This window comes from Globicephala melas, chromosome 20 (genome assembly GCF_963455315.2).
Source record: "Globicephala melas chromosome 20, mGloMel1.2, whole genome shotgun sequence".
Taxonomy (NCBI): domain Eukaryota; kingdom Metazoa; phylum Chordata; class Mammalia; order Artiodactyla; family Delphinidae; genus Globicephala; species Globicephala melas.
In genome coordinates, this window is record NC_083333.1 from 13,179,892 (window position 1) to 13,205,477 (window position 25,586).

At 40.6% G+C, this 25,586-nt stretch overlaps 1 protein-coding gene across 5 annotated transcripts in view; it reads right to left on the minus strand.

Moving 5' to 3' along the window:
* Positions 1 to 25,586, minus strand: part of STX8 (syntaxin 8) — a 251,735-nt gene that overhangs the window by 99,634 nt on the left and 126,515 nt on the right. For all 5 annotated transcript variants that reach the window (XR_011377098.1, XR_009560246.2, XR_011377097.1 and 2 more), the window contains exon 7: positions 7,177 to 7,278. Coding sequence is in view for 1 of the 5 variants with exons in the window: in XM_030861422.2 (XP_030717282.1) it covers positions 7,177 to 7,278 (102 nt within the window). In the remaining 4 variants the exon portion in view is untranslated. The remainder of the gene's footprint in view (positions 1 to 7,176; positions 7,279 to 25,586) is intronic.

Sequence of the window (25,586 nt, forward strand, 5' to 3'; positions counted from 1 at the left end):
CCGATGTCACCTGCACCTGCTCCTCCACACCTGTTGTCACGCTCTAATCAACAAGTCTACACAGCACCGATGTGGATCCTTCTGTCTTTCCCTGTTTCCCTCTCTCCCTCCCTTTCTCCTTTAAATGGCATCACAGTGTACACATCCTGCTTATTTTGGTTTGTCATTTGACCGGACCCAGAAGAAGCTTCTCCTACTCATCCTTCAGACGTCTGCTCCTGTGTTGTGTCCTCCTAGAAACCTCTGGGCCCCTAGGCTGATTGAGAGCCTTTTCTGCCTGTGCTACTGCAGTCACTAGTGATTTACAGTGTGTGTCCCCCCTCCTACGCTCCAAGTTCCCCGAGGGCGGGAATCGTGTGCCCCAGGTACCTTTCAGCTCCAGTACCGAGCCCAGTGCCTGGCACACACAGGAAATGTGCGTGATTGTAACGTTGACCATATTTATGTAAGCCGTTGCTCCCATCTTGTGAATTTGGTGTCGGAATGCAGCTAACGTCTACCTGGCTACCAGTATTACCAAGATAAATAAGATGAGCCCCTCTCTGTAGGGCTCCCTTATTTTGTAAACATGCCCCTTTCAGTTGATTTAAAACTGTTTCCCTCCCGAGACATATCTGCTATAGATTTTAGAGAAATGACTTTTCTCCATTACGGAGATAACAGATACCAGGCAGTGAAACCATAGAGCATAAAATTCTTGGGAGACCTGCTTCTAAAATCCAAGCCCAGTAACTGTGTTGGCATGGAGGGAGAAAAGAGTGAATGAATGAATGGGAAAGGCAGCAGTAAGGTGAAGGATCAGAGGGCTCTGGGGGCAGATACGCCATTAGTGAAGGATTGGGCATTTCTCCAGAGACCGAATGAAAGGTGACACGAGGGTACAGAGTCAGGCACACACGTATGTAAAGAATAAGGGAGCGGGCTTCCCTGGTGGCACAGTGGTTGAGAGTCCAGTCCGCCTGCCGATGCAGGGGACACGGGTTCGTGCCCCGGTCCGGGAAGATCCCACGTGCGGCAGAGCGGCTGGGCCTGTGAGCCATGGCCACTGAGCCTGTCCAGAGCCTGTGCTCTGCAACGGAATAAGGGAGCTGAGGAATTCAACTAGCTTATCTCAACGAAGAAGGGTAAGAAGGAAGGAAACAATAGCTAAGAATATTCTTGATACACAGTAAGATAAATAAAAGAATTCGCAGAGTTATTCTCTTGCTCCAAATTAACTGTTTGTGTTTGTGGTAAGGTTTTGAAAACAATTCCTTGAGAGATTAAGTTGTCTCTAAGGTCAGTTCAATAAGCTAGACAACCTGGAATTCAGTTTCTTACCTATTTTGTGTTCAGTTCAAAACAGCTAACATAAGAAAAAGTGGGTTTTGTGCAATACAAAAGTAAGGCAGCCTCACCACCATCCCGCATATGAACTAGAGGTGGTTTTGACTAACTTCATGACTGGTAATGGCTTCAGCCACAAGATTATAAATTTCAGTTTATTTGAAAAAAAAAAATCGACTCCATTTCTGATTAAATGAGGTTGCAAACCTCCTAGCTCCGTAATATTCCTGCATAACTTACTCAGATCATCACTATTCTCCTTAAAGACCTTTCTAAGCTGGCTTCAAAGAGAGGTAAGAGCCTCTGAGCCTTACTTATTAAGGTGGCTCTCGACGACCAATTTAAAGCCACATTTTAACGTCGGCTGGCATTTACTGAGGACTCACTAGCACAGTCACGATACCGCCCAGATTGTTCTCATGCAGTCTGCAGAAGAGCCATGGGACCCTCATTTTGAGCCACGGAGAGGGCAAGCGGCTCTCCAAGTCACCCAGGTTGTAAGTGGCTGAGCCCCAATGGTGACCCCCCCTTCGCCTGGCTCCACGCCCGTGCGGTGCGCTGTCCTTTCTCAACCACTGAACTCTTCCACCTCCTTAAGACGACCCCATTCCAAGGAGTGGGAGGCAAATCCAATGGTTCCAGAGAGAGAGACCTTGTGAATGCAATGTCAGTTGGGCTGATTCCTAACCACATCAATGAGACGCTGCTAAAATCACAGTGACTCTGCTTCGACAACATTATGTAACAGTCAGTATACTGAGAAGCAGTACTGTCCCTCAACCCGAGTCATTCAGAACCCTTCGTCTGGCCTTTCACAATTGGCTGCGTCCCTCAGACTCAGACGAGGCTCTATTTTGAATTCTAATGAGGACGAGGCACAATGAATATTTAAACTGCAATTACAAAGATCCCGCTTTTATGCGGATGTCCTGAACACAAATAACAGATCTGAAAGTATGCATAGGTGCCGATGGAAGATATCAGTCTAGTAGTTTGCATTTAGAAGCTGGAGACAGACAATAATACTGTTTTCTACTTGATGCTATTATTGGGGTGGGGGCAGGAGAAGAAAAGGGAGGAAAAACCACCCAAAGATCCCAGTAAAAAAATTTTTAAAGCCCAGGCTTCCGAGTGAAAGGTTCACAAAGAGGTGCTTGAATCCTTTGTTAACAACTGAACAAACAAATTCATCATCGGGCCGTTCTGTGTGGCCCCCTTGCAATTGGGTCTGTCCTTTTAACAAGAAATTTCCTCACTGGGAAAGCATCTAGGACTGATATATCAGATGGGCGAGGACGATATGGTGGCGGAAGGAAAACAAAAGACCATTTCACGGTTCACAGCCTAGTTTTGCACTCCCTTAAGTAAAATGATGATGTGCCGCTGCTATTCTCAGCTTACGCAAGTTCTCTTAGTTAAACAGCCATGGAGTTAACAGTAACTGAGTTACCCTGAGTGAGTTGCTTAATCCCCACCCCCCAGATAGTTAAAACATACCCTGCTTGCAGTATCATGTACTATGTGTTTGTGTTTACATATCAGTGATCAACCTGGCCTTGCACTAGGGAAGAGCAAGTGATTAACTCTTTGTTATGTCGCGAGGCTCTTGGACCAAGCCTTTGCCCCCAGACCGTAATTTAACTTCCATGGCGTTTGGACATCCTTTCGTAAATGTTAGCATTTATGGAAAGGGAATATGGTTTGTTTTCTTCTTACATGTCCTCTGGTTGAGTTTCTCTCCTGCTGGTACCAAATATGCCCACTGAGACTTGAGTTTCAGTTACCTTTTATTTATAGAAATTCTGTTTGATCCCGTTTCAAATCTTCTAGGTTGTTCTTTATAGTTCCTATTCTCTGAAGATACTTTCAAACTTGTCATGTCCTTCTTTAAATATAATCATAATTGATTTTATAATCTGCATCTGATAATTCTAACACTGCAAGTCTACGCAGATCGGTTTCTGTGGTCTGTTGCTGATCCTTGCTCGTCTTGTGGGGTTTCCCAATATGCCACGTTATCTTTGAGTGTGTGCTGGTCATTGCCTTGAAAGTTTTTTTTTGGTTGATTCCTAGAGACCAAGGATAAACATGCTGTCCCCTCCAGAGAGGTATTTCATTACTTCTGCCAGGCACCTTGAGCTACAACAGGTAAATACAGCTACCCAGGATACAAATGCACAGGAAAGCCTTTCTGTGACCACAACTTGTCAGGAACGATAGTTTTTCCTTTTTCTTCTTCTCATCTCTTCAGTGCCAAGGCTGCCTTCTCCACAATCCCCAAGGACAATTTATTTCTGGTATACTTTTATCCCAAGGGTTTGGGACCCTACTTTAATGGGAAAAGGGTCTCCTATTACACTTCCCAACTAGGGTGGGCCCAGGACCTTACCTTCCAACTCCACTTGCCTACCCCTCTCAGGCTGCAGAAGTCCCTGACTCATGCCTGCAAGTGGGCTTTATTAGATTAAAAAAAAAAGAAACTACTAGAAAGTACCTAAGAGTTTAAAGGCTGAAAGCAAAGCAAAAGGTCAGGTCAGTACTGTAGCTACCCCACGAAAATTAAAACTGAATTACAATTTGATTCAGCAATTCCATTTCTGGGCATGTACACAAAAAAGCAGGGACTGGAACTGATACCATACACCCATGTTCACAACAGCCAAAAAGGTGGAAACAACCCAAGAGTCCACTGACAGATAAATGGGTAAACAAAATGTGGCATAAACATAACAGTGGAATAGTATTCAGCCTGAAAAAGGAAGGAAATTCCTGACACATGGTACAACAAAGAGGAATACTGAAGATATTACACTAAGTGAAATAAGCCAGATACAAAAGGACAAATACTGTACGGTTCCACTTATATGAGGTACCTAGAGTAGTCATGTTTGTAGAGACAGGAAGCAGAGTGGTGGCTAACAGGGGCTGCTGGGCGAGGAATGGGGAGTTAGTGTTTAATGGGTGCAGACTTGCAGTTTGGGAAGATGAAGAAGTTCTGGAGATACACGGATGGTGGTGGTAAATGCACAACAATGTGAATGTATTTAACGCCACTGAACTGCATGCTTAAAAAGACTTACAAGGGTAAAGTTTATGTTAGGTATACTTTACCAAAATAAAAACTTTTTTTTTTTTTTTTTTTTAAAAGGTCAGGCTAATGTTGCTAAGGGCTGCTAGACCTAATCAGTAAATTGCACAATATACCCTGAGTTCCAAGGCTTAATACTAATCAGGGGAAGACTTAGAAGTTAATTAATGGGGGTCATGAATACAAGTCTAACCTCCCTAGACCTTTGGAGCCACACGCTGAACCTCCATCAATATGCAAAACTAGCACTGCTTGTCGACAAGCACATACATAATTGCAAAGGTCCCTTGAACAAATACAAATGCAAAACATTTTTCTTTAAAGTTATCAGGCACCACAAATGATATAAGGATAGTTATGTGGTGTTGCTATACTATCGATAGAACTGCTAAATAAATATTAGGGGGGAAATTGAAGAGATAAGAGAAAGAATTCTCTAAAGTATTTCCATTGAAAAAAATTGGAGAAATTTCTTCTTTCAGCATCTGTTGTACTGTTGTACCTCCCCCTTCTGAATCACTACATATAATTCTAACACAGATAATATAGATACTTATAAGTAAATATAAAGGGGGCATGAGATCAATTCACACTTAACACATTTTAAGATACCAACACATGTTTAAAAAACATGCATTTTAGTAATTCTGGGCATCTCTAAATTTCTCCTGTTTTCAAAAAAAATTAAACAGCTCAGCTCAGAAGATTTTATGGACATTTATGGCTATGAAGAGCAACACCAAGTAAAACTACAAAATAAAAACTTGGCAACAGTAGAAGCCATATTCTTCATTATGACGTCATGAATGGCATGTGGTGAGGGCCTCTATGTTGCAAATACAAAATCTTACTTGCTTAGTGCATGATTGCTTAGTGCATGAAAAAGACCTCAGGAATGTTGTCTCTTAACTGGAAGATTCTTCCTACTTTCAACATATAAAGATAATGGCTAATACTTGCTCACTGCTTATTATTTGCTAATAACTGCTGTAAGGGCTGTATATCCCTACCTATCTATCTACTTACCTACCTACCTCTATATCATCTATATCTTTACCTACATTAACTCATTTATTCCTTACAACAACCCTCTAAGATATGTACCATTATTATTCCCATTTCAGAGATGGGAAAATCGAGGCAAAGGGGAGCGGGTTTTCACAAGGTCACACAGCCAGTGAATGGCAGAGCTGGGATTTGAGCCCAGGCTCTGGGGCCCAGGCTCTTAACTATCGTGCTCTACTGCCTGTCTGCATAAAATATGGAAATTCAGGGACGATGGCGAGTGTCGGACACTTTACATATTTTATACAATTTCATTTTTATAACCAGGTCATCTATTTTTTTTTTAACAGCCAAGGAAACTAAAGTTCAGAAAGAGTAAGTTTATATAAGAATCGAAGATAATAACAGATGGAGGTGGGAGTGAACCCATCTATCTCTGTCGCCAAAGTTTCAGGATCTGGTGCAAAGAACAACATCCCTACGGTTAGAAGTTATGAGAAGGCCGATAAAGCAAAATCAAGGAGGCTTTGCTTTGCGCAGGAAGTAGAAAGAAGCACATGCCTACAGGCGCAGAAGCACAGAGTGGCTTGCTATCTGGTGGATGAGAACTGCCAGGTTACAGGGAGGAGACAGGTGATAAAAGGGCAGCAGGTGGGCACCTCCAAGTTCCACTTCCTCTGAGATTCCAGAGTCCATATTTGCCCGGTCCTCCATCGCCCTGTTGCTCTAGATTTCTGTTTAACCACACACACAGGCAAGGAAGGTAACACTTCTCAAGCTGTGCATCCCAGATGAACCTCACACAGAGATCCTTGTTGTAAAACTGGATAGGTGGGAGGGATCCAGTATATTTTTCATACTGAAAGGGCTAAAAGTCAGGCAAAGCATGTGCTCAGATCGTTAGGTTTTTTTTAGTGCTACTGCACTTCTATTTATAACAAAGTTATTAGCCTTATAAACGTGGTGCATCTTTGTGAAATGAAGGATCAAATAACCATGACTGTGATTACTGCTAGTGTCACCACCATTCAATGTCACTTACCTGTGGGCAAGGCACTGTGCACAAGCAATAATAGATCATTGAAACCCCACAAAAACGTGCATCAGAACTTCTGCCGAAGAGCAAGGACCCACATCGGGATTGCCTGGTGCACTTGTTAAATGACGAACACTCTTGAACCCCAATCTAGCCCTACTCAATCAGAATCTCGACGGGAGGGCCAGGGAATCAGCACTTTAAGAGTCATTCCCAGTGATTCTTATTTTGGCCCGTGTTTCCTCATTTTACGTACAAGGTATTAAGAAATGATAACTTCACTAAATAACAGGATATACACTCATTTGGACTTTAGAATCTGTGCTCTTACCTGCTCTACGGCTCAAGCTTCAACAATGAAGCCTGTGACTAAAACAGGCACAAAACAAGCAAGATCGCCTTTAAAACCCATGAGATCTGCCACCACCAGTCTGCAGGATGTCATAGAACTTCCCAAACTATTATTCTCGGTAAGCATACAGGAAGGTTTCTTACTTTAAATTAAAACAAAATTAACAACGCATTATACTTCCCCTGCCCTCATAACAATTCATTTCACTTTAACAAGATTTAGGGATCTTCTAGCAATTTCAATGCTTCATCACATGAAACTGCCTGTACTAGAAGAGCAACCAAATCCCTGCGGTGAAATGAGACCAACGTGGGAAGCTTATCCGCAAATGATTAAAGAGGCAGAGCTATAACTACAGCAATCTCTTACCACAAGACGTGGACTTCCTGTCCACCAGATTCACACGCCTGGTTTCGGTGCGAAGTTTCTCATCGGTATTCTCCACCAGGTTGGCAAGGTCATCAATTATCTCTATAAAGGAAAACAAAGATGCATGGTTAATACTCCAAAAATACCTTGGCTCACATCAGAGTCTCATAGCTGTGGTGGTCCTTCCTAGTAATAGTTCTCTCAACTGCAGTGAGTGAGAAGGTTTTAAAGAACTCATGTATATTCTCTGAAAACTGCAATTCTGATTCATTAAAGGTTGGGGGTGGGGTCGGGAGGGAAGGAGTAGTAAAGAAAAAAACTACTTTGAGTTCAACACAATTCCAGGAGACAGAGGAGAAATGTCAAAAGTTCAGGGGAAAGAAAGCATGACCCAACAAATTTATGCCCAGCCAAGTTGTCATTGGAGTATAAAGACGGCAGACAGACGGTATAGAGGACTTCAAGGACCACTGGGATCCTTCTTAAGAAAACTACTTGATGATGAAATCTAGGCAACCAAGAGGTGAATAAAAATACAGAACTCTGGGCTGGAGAAGCCAGAGGCCATGACATTAGAGATGACAGCGAGATCTAAATCCATGTAAATACTGAGCTGAGAACAAATATGGATTAGGTTACAGAAAAGTAGACAAACATAATAAACAGTGACAATGGAATTATAGGTGAAAATCAGGAAGCAGTTGGGGGGCGGTGGCAAGAAAGGTAAGGCAGCAGCTAAGATGTTAATTTCTTCATCACTCTCAGCAGAGTCACATCAAGCTGTTGGAAAGTAAAACATATAGAGACTTACAGCTTGTAAAAATCACTAAAGCTTCAATGTTTTATGTTATTATTTTGTTAACCTTAAATGGATCTTTTAGTAATTACTACCTCTTGGAGAGAGCTCTTCATGTGAAGTTTTTGTTTGTTTGTTTGTTTTTCCGGTACCCGGGCCTCTCACTGTTGTGGCCTCTCCCGTTGCGGAGCACAGGCTCCGGACGCGCAGGCTCAGCGGCCATGGCTCACGGGCCCAGCCGCTCTGCGGCACGTGGGATCCTCCCGGACCGGGGCACAAACCCGTGTCCCCTGCATCGGCAGGCGGACTCTCAACCACTGCGCCACCAGGGAAGCCCCTGAAGTTTATCTTTTAAAAGTGAAATTAAGCACTTAATATTAAAATAGCATATATAATATGACCCTAATTATGTAAAATTATTTCTATCCCTCCTTTTATACATATGAACCTGTAAGGATATATCCAGACAGTGTTAACCTAATGTTAATAATGACTATTTCTAGGTGGTGTGATCCTGGGTGATCTTCCTTGTATTATCTGTTTTATTTGAATTTCTTATAATGAGCTCTATATACTATTTTTTTTCAATTTTGGTTCTTTTTCCTCCCTCCTTCCCTCTCTCCCTTTTTAGTGATTGCTTTAGAGATATGTTGTCCAATACGTTACCATTTTTCTTAAAGAATGAAATAAAACCCACAAGGAAGTCAAAGAAAGCTTTCAGAAAGTTGTTTGAGCTCAGTTTTGACGGCCATGTATGTGGGTGAAGAAGCAGGAATAGTGCGACTCATGTAAAAAGAGTAGCATGTGAAAGGCACAGAAGAGCTGGGAGGTCTTTCTTCCAGCTCCTACAGCACTTCCTACAATCTTTTTACTTAGAGACCCTTTTTGTTTGTACTGAATTATCTGTTTGCATGTCTTTTACAGAAAGAGTATGACAGACACTAACTTTTATTCATCTCTGTATCTCCTATCCGTAGGAGAGTGCCTAATATACAGCAAGATAAACACTAAAAGATAAAGGCCGTGAATGAATGGAGTGTAAAAGATAAAAGCATTGAATAATTTCAAAGCATTGAATAATTTGCTGCTTCTTAGAAAAGTGGAACTAAGTCAAATTTGCCCAATATTATGTGTACAACACCTGCCTAGAAAATATTTCACTATTATTTAACGATCCATTCATAACTATTTCCTTGTATTCAATGACATACTCTCCCAGTTTCCCTTTCACTTATCTGTAAGCTCTGTCTAGTCTCCTCTTCCTCTTAAATGTTGGTGATCCCCAGAATTCTGTATATTTCTATTCTATTTTAGTTTTAAACTTAAAATTTTAATATTTAAATTTAAAATATTTAAATTTAAATATTTTTAATATTAAAATTTTAATTTAAATATTTTTAAATTAAAAAAAATTTTTCTGCTCTACATAGCTCTCCAAAACTCCTTGACTCATATAGCCAACTGCTTACTACTTATCTCTACCTTGAAGTTCCTACAAATATCTGACTCTCAAGGTCTCTAAAACTAAACTCTTCATCTTCCCTCAAACTGGACTCCCCTATCTTCACTGCCTCAGTTAACGGCACCACCATTCATTTTTGCTTGCCCAAGATGGAAATCTTTTTTTTTTTCCCGCTGTGTTGGGTCTTCACTGCTATGCACAGGCTTTCTCTAGTTGCAGCAAGCGGGGGCTAACTCTTCGTTGCAGTGCGCGGGCTTCTCATTGTGATGGCTTCTCTTGTTGCAGATCACGGGCTCTAGGTGCACGGGTCTCAGTAGTTGCAGCAACCGGGCTCAGCAGTGGTAGCGCGCAGGCTCTAGGGCACGTAGGCTTCAGCAGTTGTGGCGCACAGGCTTAGTTGCTCTGCAGCATGTGGGATCTTCCCGGATGCATTGGCAGGCGGATTCTTAACCACTGTGCACCGCAATCAGTAGCCCCCGCTCGCCGCAACTAGAAAAAGCCTGTGCATAGCAACAAAGACCCAACGCAGCCAAATATAAATAAATAAATTTCTATTTAAAAAAATTGACAATACTAATTGTTGGGGATGATTTGGCACAAAGTTAACTGAAGAAATATTTGTCTGTTCTACTCCAGCTAAGCATATATCTACTCTATGACCCAGAAATTTCACCCTTAGGAATTTACCAAACAGGAATAGAAACATGTTTCTCAAAAAGACCTGTACAGGCCTTCCCTGGTGGCACAGTGGTTGAGAGTCCGCCTGCCGATGCAGGGGACACGGGTTTGTGCCCCGGTCCGGGAAGATCCCACATGCCACGGAGCGGCTGGGCCCATGAGCCATGGCCGCTGAGCCTGCGCGTCCAGAGCCTGTGCTCCGCAATGGGAGAGGCCACAACAGTGAGAGGCCCACGTACCGCAAAAAGAAAAAAAAAAAAAAGACCTGTACAAAAATATACCCAACAGCGATACTCATGAGAACCCAAAACTAGGAACCACCTAATATCCATCAATAGGGGAATGGATAAGCAAACTGTGGTATCTGTACTGTTCAGTAAAAAAAAACAAAGAGCTTCTTATAACTGTAACAACTGTTACTTTGTTGGCTAAATAAAAAATAAATCTCAAAAGCATTTTGTTGGCGAAAATAAGAAAGTAATATATACTTAATAATTCCATTTATATAAAGTACGAGGACAAACCTAATCTACTAGATAGAAATCAGAAAGCAGTTGCCTCTGGGGTGGGGATGGAGGGGACTGACTGGAAAGGGAGAAGAGGGAATTTTCTGGGATGATGGAAATGTTCTAAATATTCTCACAAACGTATGCAGTTGTCAAAATGCATGAACTGAACACTAAGGTCTGTACACTCTGTTGTATGTAAATTATACCTCAATTAAAAATGTAAAGCAGAAACAACAAGGACCTGCTGTATGGCACAGGGAACTATACTGAATACCTTGTAATAACCTACAATGGAAAAGAATCTGAAAAAAAAATATAAAACTGAATCACTTTGCTATACACTTGAAACTAACACAACATTGTAAATCAACTATACTTCAATTAAAAGTTGTTTGAAAAAAATATATATATATATAAATTAGAAAAAAAAATTGAAGTTTACAATATCATGATACTTGTAGGATTTTCCAGAAAGGAAGAAAAAAGGGAGGGAGGGAGGGAGGAAGGCGGGCAGGCAGGGAGACCTGCTGCGAAGACAAAGCAAATGACTTAGAGTAACAAAATTTTCCAGCTGCAAGAAGTCAGGGGATCATCTTGTAGCTCCTCCCCCTTAACAATCCCCCTCCCACCCAGCTCCCCACCCAACCCCGTGCCAGTAACACGGAAGCTCATGAGAAAATCAATTTCATGGCTGAGCTGGAGGGTGCCTGTAATTATAAGTTTCTATATTTCGAGCTGAAAATCTGCCTGCTTTTAACTTTCACCTTCTATTTCTAGAACAACACAATTCCAGTGTTCTTCCTTCCAGAAGACAATTCTCCTCGTATAACTCCTTAGTCTTGTCTTCTCAGCTACAGACACTTAGCTCTGAACATTAACAGATTGTTCAGAGGAAGCGATTTCTAGATCTCGTGACATCTTGATGCACTGGACACTGTATTCATCCTAAAATGTGACGCGAGGACTTGGATCCATCGTTTCAGGTTCTGTCCAGTCAGCACAGAACACACTGAGTTTAGACAGAGTAGCACATATAAAAGTCAGTATTTTTAAGTTCCATTCCTCATGTCCTATCAGGATATTCCATAGTAACAGCTATGCTTCCTAGAGTTGCTTGGTCCATTGTTCTCATGCAAATGATTGCAGTTGAGATTGCATGGTATGTTTTAATGTCTCAACATGTAATATAAAATTTAGACTTAATAAGCTTCTAGCACTATAAGGAAGTGCAAAATACTCCTTGTCAGATACTAAATACAATATGTCAGCTGTTATATGTTAACTGGGTTTCTGGATAGAGTTCTCATTAAATTTGTAAATATTCATAACAGAGGTAAATACAAAATTGGTAGAAGATTAGCTAAGCAAAAATCAGTAGTCAACACTGAAGGGGTTAATGTTTTCATTTCAGACCAAACACAGAGTTTTTCATATTGGTTGGTAAACCTCATCTGATTACTAGTTTGTTTGCTTTAAAAAACAAACAAAAAACCCTCTATTTTTAGGTGATAAAAATCATTTAATAGCAGTTTATAAATGAGAGGGGGAAAAGTATAAGATTATCCACACACCCCAGTAACCACTCCTATGGATTCCCTTCTAAGATTTGACATAAACATATGTATTTTTTTAATTTATTTTTTTTTTTTTTTAGCGGTACACGGGCCTCTCACTGTTGTGGCCTCTCCCGTTGCGGAGCACAGGCTCCGGACGCGCAGGCGCAGCGGCCATGGCTCACGGGCCCAGCTGCTCCGCGGCACGTGGGATCTTCCCGGACCGGGGTACGAACCCGTGTCCCCTGCATCGGCAGGCAGACTCTCAACCACTGCGCCACCAGGAAAGCCCTGTATTTTTATATAATTGCAATATATGAGCCTTTTGCCCCCTGTTAACATATCATTTGTACGCTTTCATGTTGTTACACAGTCTTCACAGTTATAATTTCTAATGGTTACAAAATATTCATTCCATTAAAATAAACATTCATTAGAAATAGCCCATTATGGGATATGTAGAATGCTTCTATATTTCCACATAATGAGTCAATGAATTCTTTCCTCCATTATCATCTTCCTTCTTTTCTATCGTTTTCTTAATTAAGCGTGATTCTGACTGCCACATGGACTTTGAAACATACCGCCAAGTCAGAAAGGTTTGCACTGCCACTGCTGTTGGTTGGTTTGATCAAATTCACTCGTCAATATGACCTCAGAAAGCGATTTCCAAGGGCAGGGAGCCTGGGAGAATTCCCACCTTGCAGCCTAGTAGCTTCTAAGGGGGGAATTTCCCCAACCACAGTCAGTTACGAGCAAATTAAACACAGGTTTCAGAATACAGGTTAAGAAAGAACCAGCTGACTCTTTCAGATCCCTCCAAGTACAGTCTCCAAAGAGCAACTGGTATTTTACTTCCCAGTAAGTATTTGCACTTGGTTTCGAGAGGAACTTATGTTTCTATCACATGTGGACAATAGAAAGTATTTTCTCATCAAAAAGCGGTGAGAAATATTATACAGTGCCAACACAGCTGGATCCAAATATATTTAATTTTCTTCTAGGCTCAGTTACAGTCTCAGTAAAATCTGTATAAGGGCAGAGAGTGTGCTGCGTATTTTCAGATAAATTTGGTGCCTTCTGCACTCAAAATGGATCCTGGCACTTGCAAAGTCATTATGTTGTTATGCCTTTCACTTAATTGCTAATGACATTTGAAGACAAGCATTAAAAAAACCAAACGGTGAATAAAGAGCTTTTCTTGAGGGCATTACTTTAACTCCCTTTATTCCCTACAATGGAAACTAAACATGGGGTGGGTGATAACCTCTAATAATACACTTTTCTGTACACTAGGAAACCAGGAACAGAAGGATAGACCAATCTGTGACTCAGCAAAGGAAAAGTAACACGTTGGCCAAGGCACCCTATGGCAGGGCAGCAGGCAGGGAGTCCCCGCACACCCAAGCAGAGCCTCTGGGAGCACTCAAGCTTCTGAGGCCTAGGAGAAAGCCCCTTGGCCATACCTGCTCCCATTTTAAGCAGGAACAGGTGGGCCAGGCTGGGCAGAAAGCACAGGCTCCTTTCCTTCTTCCTCCCCACCAGCAATCCCACGGCCTTTCAGTCTTCCTTCCTCCAGGCTGAAACGTGTGTAACAGAGGCCTATGCTGAGTTAGAACCCTTCCCAACTTCTAACAGACAGACACTGACATGTGTGTGTGAAGATGAGCAAAGAGCCAACAGGTGTAAATAAAGAGGGAGCATCTGCTCCCCCTCCCTCACCCCTTTTGCCCTAGAAAACACAATTCCTTCCAGAAAAGGACAAAACCTGAGAAACTGGTTTCTGTTTTTAAAACAAGATTCAAGAGGACACTAAATCAATACGACAGAACAGAGAGCCACGATGAGGGACTGACCTAAGTTACTAGAAACAGTGCTCCAGGTAGAAACACACTTGTCAAATTAAAAACCGCAGTGAAGGCAGTTAAACAGATTGTAATCTAAATAAAAGATTCAGTTAGAAAACAAACTGGAATAGTCTCCCAGAAGTCACAGAAGGAGGTTACAGAGGACAAAATATGGAAGGAAAAGAATAAGAGACAGGGATAAACACCCAGGAAAACAGAAGGAGAAACAGTGGCCAAGTAAATAATACATTTTCCTCTTAAACCAGAACCCGAGTCTCATAATAATCAAGATCAAATCCAAAATTACTCAGTATATGAAGCACCAGAAAACCTCAAGATGCATCAGAAAAGACAATCGGCAGATGCCAGGGCTGAAATGACACAGCTGTTGGAATTATCTCACAAGGACTTTAAAGCAGCTATAATATAAATGCCCCAACAAGTAAAAGTGAACACTCTTGAAACAAAAGTTTCAGAAAAAATTTTTTTTAAAAAAGCAGAAAATACAGAGAAGAACCAAATGTGAATTGCAAAACTGAAAACTACAAGAATCAAAATCAGAAAAACTCACTGGATGGGCTCAATACCGGAATGGAGATGACAGAGCAAAGAGGCAGTGAACTGGAAGACAAGTCAACAGAAACAATCAAATCTGAACAATGAGGAGAAAAGGCAGGGGGATGACCATAGCCTAAGGGACCTACGGGACAATGGCCAAAGGTCAAGCATTCATGTCATCAGAGGCCCAGAAGGAGAGGAAAAGAGTGTGGGGCACAAAAATATTTGAAGAAATACGGCTGAAATTCTTAAGTTTGACAAAAAACATAAACCTATACATTCAAGAAGCTCGGAAAACCCCCAAAAAGATAAACACAGAGAAGTCCATGTCTGGACACATCAAACCCAAACCGTTGAACACTAAAAACAAAGGAAAAAATCTTGAAAACCACCCCCCAAAACGACATATTACTTCTAGGAAAACAAAGATTTGAAAGACTGTGGATCTCTCACCAGAAATCATGGAGGCCAGAAGAATATATAACAACATTTTTAAAATGCTGAAAGAAAACTGTCAACACAGAAGTTTATATCCAGCAAAAATATCCTTTGGGAATCAAGGTGAAAGAAAGGTATTCTCAGATGAAGTGCTAAGAGAATTTACAGACCCCACACAAAAAAACTGAAGGCACTTTTTCAGACAGAAAGGCAATCACACCAGCAGAAAATCTGGTACATCAGAAATGAAGAGCAACAGAATGAAAAACATTTGGGTAAATATAATAGATCCTTCTCCAATTAAGTTCTTTAATTATCTGACAGTTGAAAGCAAAACTTACAACATCTGGTTTTCAATGAACATAAGTATCATACACCATACTGACGGGAAGGAAGGGTAAAGGGACCTTTATGGTGGTATGGTTACTATACCCCACTAGACATGATAAAATATTGATTCTAAGCAGACTGTAGAATGTTAAGTATATATATTGTCATCCCTAGTAACCACAAATACAATCTGTACAAATATATACAGCAAAAAGCGCAATAGAAAAATTAAAATGGAATACTACCGAAGTTCATATGTGTGATTCCATTTATATGATAGTCTCCAAAAGACAAAACTATACTGATGGAGAACAAGCCAGTTGGTGATCACCAAGGGTTAGGGATGGGGGAGGGAACGACGGCAAATGAACAGCACAAGGGGTGATGGAACTGTTCTGTGTCCTGTCTGTGGTAGTGGTTACACACATCTATACATGTGTTAAAATTCACAGCACTACACAAACACACACACAGTCGATTTTTCTGTATGTTAATTCAAAAATTCAAATGAAAAAAGATATAATGAACAAAGAGAGGTATGGGTAAAGGAAGAACATCAGAGAACGCTAGTGTTTAAAGAACAAGAGGAACAAAAACTAGAAACAAAGGAGGAGGGTGAAAAAGCAGAAGAGAATGCTGTCCTAGAGGGCAGCGCTGCAGAAAAGAGGGTGGCATATACTATGTCTATGGACTGGTAATTGGGCCACTGCCGTGGACTGTGCTGAGAGCTGCTTTGGGTGGGGGAAGAAGGGGGCAATTTGCCTGAGCTGCAGGACTGAATGCAGCCGAAGTGTGGGGAAAGGAAGATGGTAAGAGGACCCTAGTGTGTTACTGAAAACTCCTACAATGTAAAACCAGAACACTAACTACTAATATTTACTGAAAACTTGCCAGGTGCTAAATCACTGTTTTTTAATCTTGAGTTGTATCTAGTTCATTATAAAGTGAAAAACAATTCTTCTATACCCCACAGTATTAATATGTTATTCTATTTAAATTACTTAATTAAATATAAACATCAATGGTGGTATATGTTATTTATGTTTATATTTCTTTATTCCATAGTTCTAAAAATATATATTCATATTAAAAATAAAAACTAAAATTCTGTTTAATAACAATAATTTCATGCTGATAGAGACAGCCTGTTTTCTGAGTAGTAAATTGTTGCTTGAAACATGAATATGATACAGACTGAAGTATGGGTCCTTTAGGGTGGTCCTGCTATTCTTTCTTCCAATTGTGGAGACATCTTTTAGACATTGCACAGTGACAGCCTTTGGCCTTCTCTTGCAAGCAAATATATCATTACATATTAAGTATACCTTCTTCTCTCATCAGCCAAGGATTGCTAAGACAATTACAAATACAAACGTGGGCTAGAATTGCACGGCAACACACAATACAGTGGTCATCCCGACAATATTTAAAAGTCAAAAGGATTTTCTGGATTATCAACAGTAGAGAGAGACAAAATTTTAAGTCATTAAAAAAAAAAGAGTCCCACAGAGCTCAGAGAAGGCCCCATCGTTCCTAATTTGAATATAGAATGCTAAAAGCATAACATTTCTTACCTTAAGTTACTCATTAAACAGCTCTACAATAGGCATAAAAATATTGCCTCACCAGTTTTCCTAGCCCTTCAAGAAAAACATCTACTTAAAAAAAATGTTAAGGAGGAGACCTTCAAGATGGCAGAGGAATAAGACGTGGAGATTACCTTCCTCCCCACAAGTACATCAGAAATACATCTACATGTGGAGCAACTCCTATAGAACACCTACTGAACAGTGGCAGAAGACCTCAGACTTCCCAAAAGGCAAGAAACTCCCCATGTACCTGGGTAGGGGAAAAGAAAAAAGTATCAAGTATCTTTTCTGACTACAATGCTAGGAGACTAGATATCAATTACAGGAAAAAATCTGTAAAGAATACAAACAAATGGAAGCTAAACAATACACTACTAAATAACCAAGAGATCACTGAAGAAATCAAAGAGGAAATAAAAAGATACCTAGAAACAAATGACAATGAAAACATGACAACCCAAAACCTATGGGATGCAGCAAAAGCAGTTCTAACAGGGAAGTTTATAGCAATACAATCCTACCTTAAGAAACAGGAAACATCTCGAATAAACAACCTAACCTTGCACCTAAAGCAATTAGAGAAAGAAGAACAAACAGAATCCAAAGTTAGCGAAGGAAAGAAATCATAGAGATCAGATCAGAAATAAATGAAAAAGAAATGAAGGAAACCATGGCAAAGATCAATAAAACTAAAAGCTGGTTCTTTGAGAAGATAAACAAAATTGATAAACCATTAGCCAGACTCATCAGGAAAAAAAGGGAGAAGACTCAAATCAGTAAAATTAGAAATGAAAAAGGAGAAGTAACAACTGACACTGCAGAAATCCAAAGGATCATGAGAGATTACTACAAGCAACTCTATGCCAATAAAATGGACAACCTGGAAGAAATGGACAAATTCTTAGAAAAGCACAACCTTCCGAGACTGAACCAGGAAGAAATAGAAAGTATAAACAGACCAATCACAAGCACTGAAATTGAGACTGTGATTAAAAATCTTCCAACAAACAAAAGCCCAGGACCAGATGGCTTCACAGGTGAACTCTACCAAACATTCAGAGAAGAGCTAACACCTATCCTTCTCAAGCTCTTCCAAAATAGAGCAGAGGGAGGAACACTCCCGAACTTATTCTATGAGGCCACCATCACCCTGATATCAAAACCACACAAAGATGTCACAAAGAAAGAAAACTACCGGCCAATATCACTGAGGAACACAGATGCAAAAATCCTCAACAAAATACTAGCAAACAGAATCCAGCAGCACATTAAAAGGATGATACACCATGATCAAGTGGGGTTTATCCCATGAATGCAAGGATTCTTCAATATACGCAAATCAATGTGATAAATCATATTAAAAAATTGAAGGAGAAAAACCATATGATCATCTCAATAGATGCAGAAAAACTATCGACAAAATTCAACGCCAATTTATGATAAAAACCCTCCAGAAAGCAGGCACAGAGGGAACCTACCTCAACATAATAAGGGCCATATATGACAAACCCACAGCGAACATCGTTCTCAGTGGTGAAGAACTGAAACCATTTCCACTTAAGACCAGGAACAAGACAAGATTGTCACTCTCACCACTATTATTCAACAAAGTTTTGGAAGTTTTAGCCACAGCAATCAGAGACAAAAAAGAAAAGGAATCCAAATCGGAAAAGAAGAAGTAAAGCTGTCACATGATACTATACATAGAGAATCCTAAAGATGCTACCAGAAAACTACAAGAGCTAATCACTGAATTTGGTAAAGTAGCAGGATACAAAATTAATGCACAGAAATCTCTGGCATTCCTATACAGTAATGATGAAAAATCTGAAAGAGAAATTAAGGAAATATGCCCACTAACCACTGCAACAAAAAGAATAAAATACCTAGGAATAAACCTACCTAAGGAGACAAAAGACCTGTATGCAGAATACTATGACACTGATGAAAAAAAATTAAAGATGATACAAACAGATAGAGAGATATACCATGTTCTTGGATTGGAAGAATCAACATTGTGAAAATGACTATACTACCCAAAGCCATCTACAGATTCAATGCAATTCCTATCAAACTACCAATGGCATTTTTCACAGAACTAGAACAAAACATTTCACAATTTGTATGGAAACACAGAAGACCCTGAATAGCCAAAGCAATATTGAGAAAGAAAAATGGAGCTGGAGGAATCAGGCTCCCTGACTTCAGACTATACTACAAAGCTACAGTAATCAAGACAGCATGGTACTGGCACAAAAACAGAAATATAGATCAATGGAACAGGATAGAAAGCCCAGAGATAAACCCACGCACATATGGTCACCTTATCTTTGATAAAGGAGGCAAGAATATACACTGGAGAAAAGACAGCCTCTTCAATAAGTGGTGCTGGGAAAACTGGACAGCTACATGTAAAAGAATGAAATTAGAACACTCCCTAACACCATACACAAGAATAAACTCAAAACGGATTAAAGACTTAAATGTAAGGCCAGACACTATAAAACTCTTAGAGGAAAACACAGGCAGAACACTCTATGACATAAATCACAGCAAGATCCTTTTTGACCCACCTCCTAGAGAAATGGAAATAAAAACAAAAATAAACAAATGGGACCTAATGACACTTAAAAGCTTTTGCACAGGAAGGGAAACCATCAACGAGACAAAAAGACAACCCTCAGAATGGGAGAAAATATTTGCAAACGAAGCAATTGACAAAGGGTTAATCTGCAAAATATACAAGCAGCTCAATATCAAAAAAACAAACAACCCAATCCAAAATGGACAGAAGACCTAAATAGACATTTCTCCAAAGAAGATATACAGACTGCCAACAAACACATGAAAGGATGCTCAACATCACTAATCCTTAGAGAAATGTAAATCAAAACTACAATGAGATATCACCTCACACCAGTTAGAATGGCCATCATAAAAAAAATCTACAAACAGTAAATGCTGGAGAGAGTATGATGAAAAGGGAACCCTCTTGTACTGTTGGTGGGAATGTAAATTGATACAGCCACTATGGAGAACAGTATGGAGGTTCCTTAAAAAACTAAAAATAGAACTACCATGTGACCCAGCAATCCCACTACTGGGCATATACCCTGAGAAAACCATAATTCAAAAAGAGTCATGTACCACAGTGCTCACTGCAGCGCTATTTACAATAGCCAGGACATGGAAGCAACCTAAGTGTCCATCAACAGATGAATGGATAAAGAAGATGTGGCACATATATACAATGGAATATTACTCAGCTATAAAAAGAAACAAAATTGAGTTATTTGTAGTGAGGCGGATGGACTAGAGACTGTCATACAGAGTGAAGTAAGTCAGAAAGAGAAAAACAAATGCCATATGCTAACACATATATATGGAATCTAAAAAATAGAAAATATGCTTCTGAAGAACCTAGGGGCAGGACAGGAATAAAGACGAAGATGTAGAGAATGGACTTGAGAACACGGGGAGTGGGAAGGGTAAGCTGGGACGAAGTGAGAGAGTGGCATGGACATATATACACTGCCAAATGTAAAACAGACAACTAGTGGGAAGCAGCCGCATAGCACAGGGAGATCTGCTCGGTGCTTTGTGACCACCTAGACGGGTGGGATAGGGAGGGTGGGAGGGAGACGATATGGGGATATATGTGTATGTGTAGCTGATTCACTTTGTTATACAGCAGAAACTAAGACACCATTGTAAAGCAATTATACTCCAATAAAGATGTTTAAAAAAAAGGTTAAGCCATATTAGAACCCTTGCTAATAATGTAACAATAAAAATACACTTCCCGTTATTTTAGAAAACTGGAATCCTGGTGATAATGTGCTCAGCTCTGACTGAATAATTTCAAGATAATCAACACGTTTCTTTGCACCTTGAATAAAAAGTCTATATACTGTATGAATCTAATCATATGACCTCCTGGACGAGGCAAAACTATAGTGAGAACACAGTGATCAGTGTTTGCCAGGAGTTTAGAAGGAATAGGGAAGGGATGAACAGGTGAAGCGCAGGGAGTTTTAGGGCAGTACAAAATTCTGTATGACACTGTAATGGTGAATATGTGACATTATGCATTTGTCAAAACCCATAGAACTTCACATTCATTAAGGTTCACTTTTTGTGCTGTAAATTAAGAAAACAAAAATCATTTAGGAGGCTGGGGATTCCAGGAAGGAACATAGAGTGTGATACGAGCATCTATCTGTACTGTAAATGTATCAAACAACATCCCTGAAAAGGGTGGAAAGAACAGGTGCTGACCTAAGTTACTCTGGGAATGAGTGGAGTCTGTAAGACTCAGGCAAAAGCACTGCATATAAGCACAGAATTCTAGTGGATGAAGTGGATTTCCCTGGTGGTACGAGTTAATTACAATAGGGCTTACACACGTACATGGAAGTGAGCAATTATGGAAATGGATGATGGATGGTAAGGGCCAGATTCTCACTGCTGGATTGGAAATTTAAAGATAAGCAAGAAGAGGAGGCTAGGACAATCCATGTGGTTAACAGATGAGAGTTAGAGACGTCGGTATGACCTTGACATAAAGACGGTTACATAGGGATATGTGTATATACACAGCTTAGTAAACAGACATGCATTTCTATGCTTTGTCAACTGAGAAGGCGTTGAAAAAACCAATACCCCAGGAGCAACAAGCACACTTGGCACCCAAATCTTGGTTTTAAGGCCATTCTCCAGTAAAGAAAATAGATGACTCTCAGACTGGCACAGGAGATACACAAGAGGAACCTGAAGTATCTGGTAGGACCAGAAACGGAGGAAGCGCTTTAAAAGACAAACAACAACAACAACAACACAACAACCTCACCAGTGGGGATATGTCAAAGGAGCATAGGAGCCAACCGACAGAGCTCCCCATGGCCAAAGCTGGAATAATTTGAGCAACAAAATAAAGTAGCCAAAAGTATAAAATAATATCCATAGGGCTTCCCTAGTGGCGCAGTGGTTGAGAGTCCGCCTGCCGATGCAGGGGACACGGGTTCGTGCCCGGGTCCGGGAAGATCCCACATGCCGCGGAGCGGCTGGGCCCGTGACCCATGGCCGCTGCGCCTGCGCGTCCGGAGCCTGTGCTCTGCAACGGGAGAGGCCACAACAGCGAGAAGCCCGCGTACCGCAAAAAAATAAAAAATAAAAAAATAATAATATCCATAGTAAATATCCATTAATTTTACACTAAATATAAATATCTGACATATACTCTGATAAAAACACTTGACTGAATAAGTTCATAAATGAGGGAGAAGAGACAAATCTCCCATGAGAAATTCCCAATAGTTTAGGTAGCCAGTCCGTCTTCAAGGAGGGGGGAGTATATGTCTTCACCCCTTAGGTGTGGGCTGCAGGTACTGACTTCCTCCCGAGGAGCTGAGCATGGAAATAAAGGAAGGAAAGGGAGCACCTTTACAGGGGAGAAGCCCAACAGACACTACCTCAGCCAGATGATCAAGGTTAAGGTGAATGGTCGCAGATCATGTGGACCGTAGGCACCCTTGATCTGGTGTGATGCGAACAGCACTTGACCTCTGCGGACTTCGTCCTAATAACTGAGAACTCCAGTCTTATCATGAGGAAAACATCAGACAGTCTAGCTGTGTAGTATCTTACAGAATACCTGGCCAGTATCCCCCAGAACTGTCAACATCACCAAAAACAAGGAGTCTGAGAAACTGCCACCACAGCCAAAAGAAGCCCAGAGAGACATGACACTGGAATGTAACGGGGTATCCTGGATAAGACCCTGGAGCAGAGGAGGGACATCAGGTCAAAACTAAGGAAATCCGCATAAACTGTGGACTTCGGTATGTATCGATGCTGGTTCATTAAAAGTAAAACATATACCACACTAACGTGAGAAACTAGGCACGGGGTACATGGGAACCCTCTAGTATTATCTTCTCAATTTTTCTGTAAATCTGAAACTGTTCTAAAGAATAAAGTCTTATTTTAAAAAAGCCAATAGCTAACATCATATTTAAAGAGGACTCATTAAACACTTTCCCCTAAGATCAGGAACAAGACAAAGATGTCTATTAGTTTTGCCACGTCTAATCAATGTTTTGGGGGGAAAAAACCCCAGAGTTGGAAAAGTCATACGATCTGATTTCAAGCGATCAAGAGCGTTTGGATCGGACGAAAGAAGATCAACGGAACAGAAAAGAGTCCAGAAACAGATTCACACAGATGGCCAACTGAGTTTCCACAAAGGATATCCACACAAGCCTCGGATCCCATAAGAATGTCAGCAGGCCTATTTTTTTCAATTTTCTTAGGATCCCTACTTATATGCAGGCGTGAGAACATATTAAGTGAACATACGAATTCTCCACTGGCTCCTGACAGGCAGGTACTATTTCTGCTCATCCTTATGACAACCCCATGAGGCAAGTCTTCCTAGAGGCAAAGGTCAAAGAGGTGAAATGATGTGTCCAAAGTTACGCAGCTGCTAAGTGGCAAAGCCGGTCTGACCTGCAGTCTGTCTGATTCCAGAGTTATGTTTTTCGTAACATTCAGAAAGGAAAAGGGGGACAGCAGATCAAACAGTCCAAGACTGCCTTGTTTGTTCTGTTTTGTTTGAAGATGAGATCATTCAAATTTTCCCTATAAATACCTTCTAAACTATTGCTGAGTAAATGTTTATTATTTAGTACAATGAGTATCTGAATTTCTTAAGCCAAATCTATGATCCAGTTGAGTGTTCCTTTATGCTATGTTACAGACACTACAGCTGTCTGCATAGTCGGTGGAATTATTTAAATACTATAAAACTAAAAATGTAATCTTATTTGTAACTGTTATAAGAATGTACAGTTCTTACTTGTGACGCTGTATGTTGTTGGTCATAATCATGATTGTCTATGTCATGACAGACATGACATAGACAACGTCATGACTTTGGTGGAGAATATAACCTCCAACTGGGAGCCAAGGCCATTGCCAACATTTCCTCTTTCACAAGTGATTACAGAAAATCATGGATAATTTCTACCTACCTCCATTTTATCACTTAAGCTTCTAGACAGTCTCTCATGAAATATCTAGACCCAAACCATTAGATTTTTGCTCCCTTTGAGAAACAGCCTACCTTTCAAATCCAACAGGATTTGCCTGCCTGAGCAATTACTTTTCCTCTGGGACTCAAAAATGCGAACAGGATCACAGCCTTGCACTTCCATATCTGCCCCAGCTACTGAGTATTTACAGCATGTTCAAGTTCTTATAACACAATAAGCACAAAATAGATAAATCCAAAAAGAAAACGTGAGGAATGGAGAAAGTCTTAAACACTATTTCTGGGTTCTTCCTCTTAGAGCTCAACAAAACAGACAAGCTTTTCATGAAATCCATAAAACGGCATTATTTCTAAGTTAGGGCTTACATTCCCTGTTTCAGTCTGATTTCATATAAATGAAGAGTTTTAAAAATACTGTATTAATGATGGTAATACAGTTTTAAAGAACCGTAACCATTTATTATCTCGCCTGATCCTCCTGACAATCCTGAAAGGTAGATAGGGAAACTGTCAGAGTATTTTATAGATGTCCAAACAGGCCCACACAGATTATGCAACTTGCCTAAGTTACCCCACGAATAAGTAGTAGGACACAAAGACGGGTCTCTGGATTTCAATTCAAAAGCTTTACTTGGTAGCTCATGCCTCTTATGTCTCAAATTTCAGGTCTGTGTCTACCTCCAGACTAAACATAGTCTGCATTTTTCCCATTCCAGAGGACCATCACCTTGATTTCTCTGTGTTTCCCTTTCTTACAGGAGATGTCTGATGAAGCCCAGAGAGGCGGTTAAGACATAGATTCTGAGAGATTCGGTACCATGACATCTATCAGTCAGAAAGCTGAAACTAACCATGCCCTCTTGTTTTAAAAAAACAAATAACTTGAAAAAGAAACATGTTTCCACTTTAGAAGAGAACATTCCTCGTTCACAAAAAAATTACCTCCCTTTATTCCAATCAGTTTTAACACTTTGGACCTATCTGAGGTGTGCATCTCCATTCTTAAAAGGGGGTGTAAAGGTCCAGGGCAGGTATCTACAAACAGGTCCCCTGGAGCCACAGTTCACCCATTTATCTTTGCTATCTGATTATATAGACATTTTTAAGAATCCTTATGTTTTACCTTATATGTATCTTTAAACTCTCCAAGTACAGAAAAGAAATGCAAACGCAAAGTACTGTATAAAGCACAACACAACTGAAAATGGGGGGTGGGGGAGTCCCGTTAATTAAACAACAGCTTAAAACGGAAAATGTCCCAATTTTATACAATGTGTCAGTAGGCTGACACTCTGCATCATATTTTACTCCTTTATGCCAGTTACCAATGCACTGCCTCTCAGCTCCAGATTCACCCTTCAGTGCTAACTCTGCACCGGCGGGCTAAACTCTAAGCATCTCTCCTTTGTAGTTCATGTGATGTTAAGCCTTATCGGCAGAGGGCGCTGGAGGGACCAAGCCAGAGGCAAGTGCCACTCCAGGATCAGGTGTGCTAGTGTCTTTTCTTCTTCCTGCTGCTGCTCCTGTCCCAGTGACCATGGATACGGACAACATCCAGTGGTGCTGGGTCCCACCTGTGAGCCCAGAGCAAACGCCCCC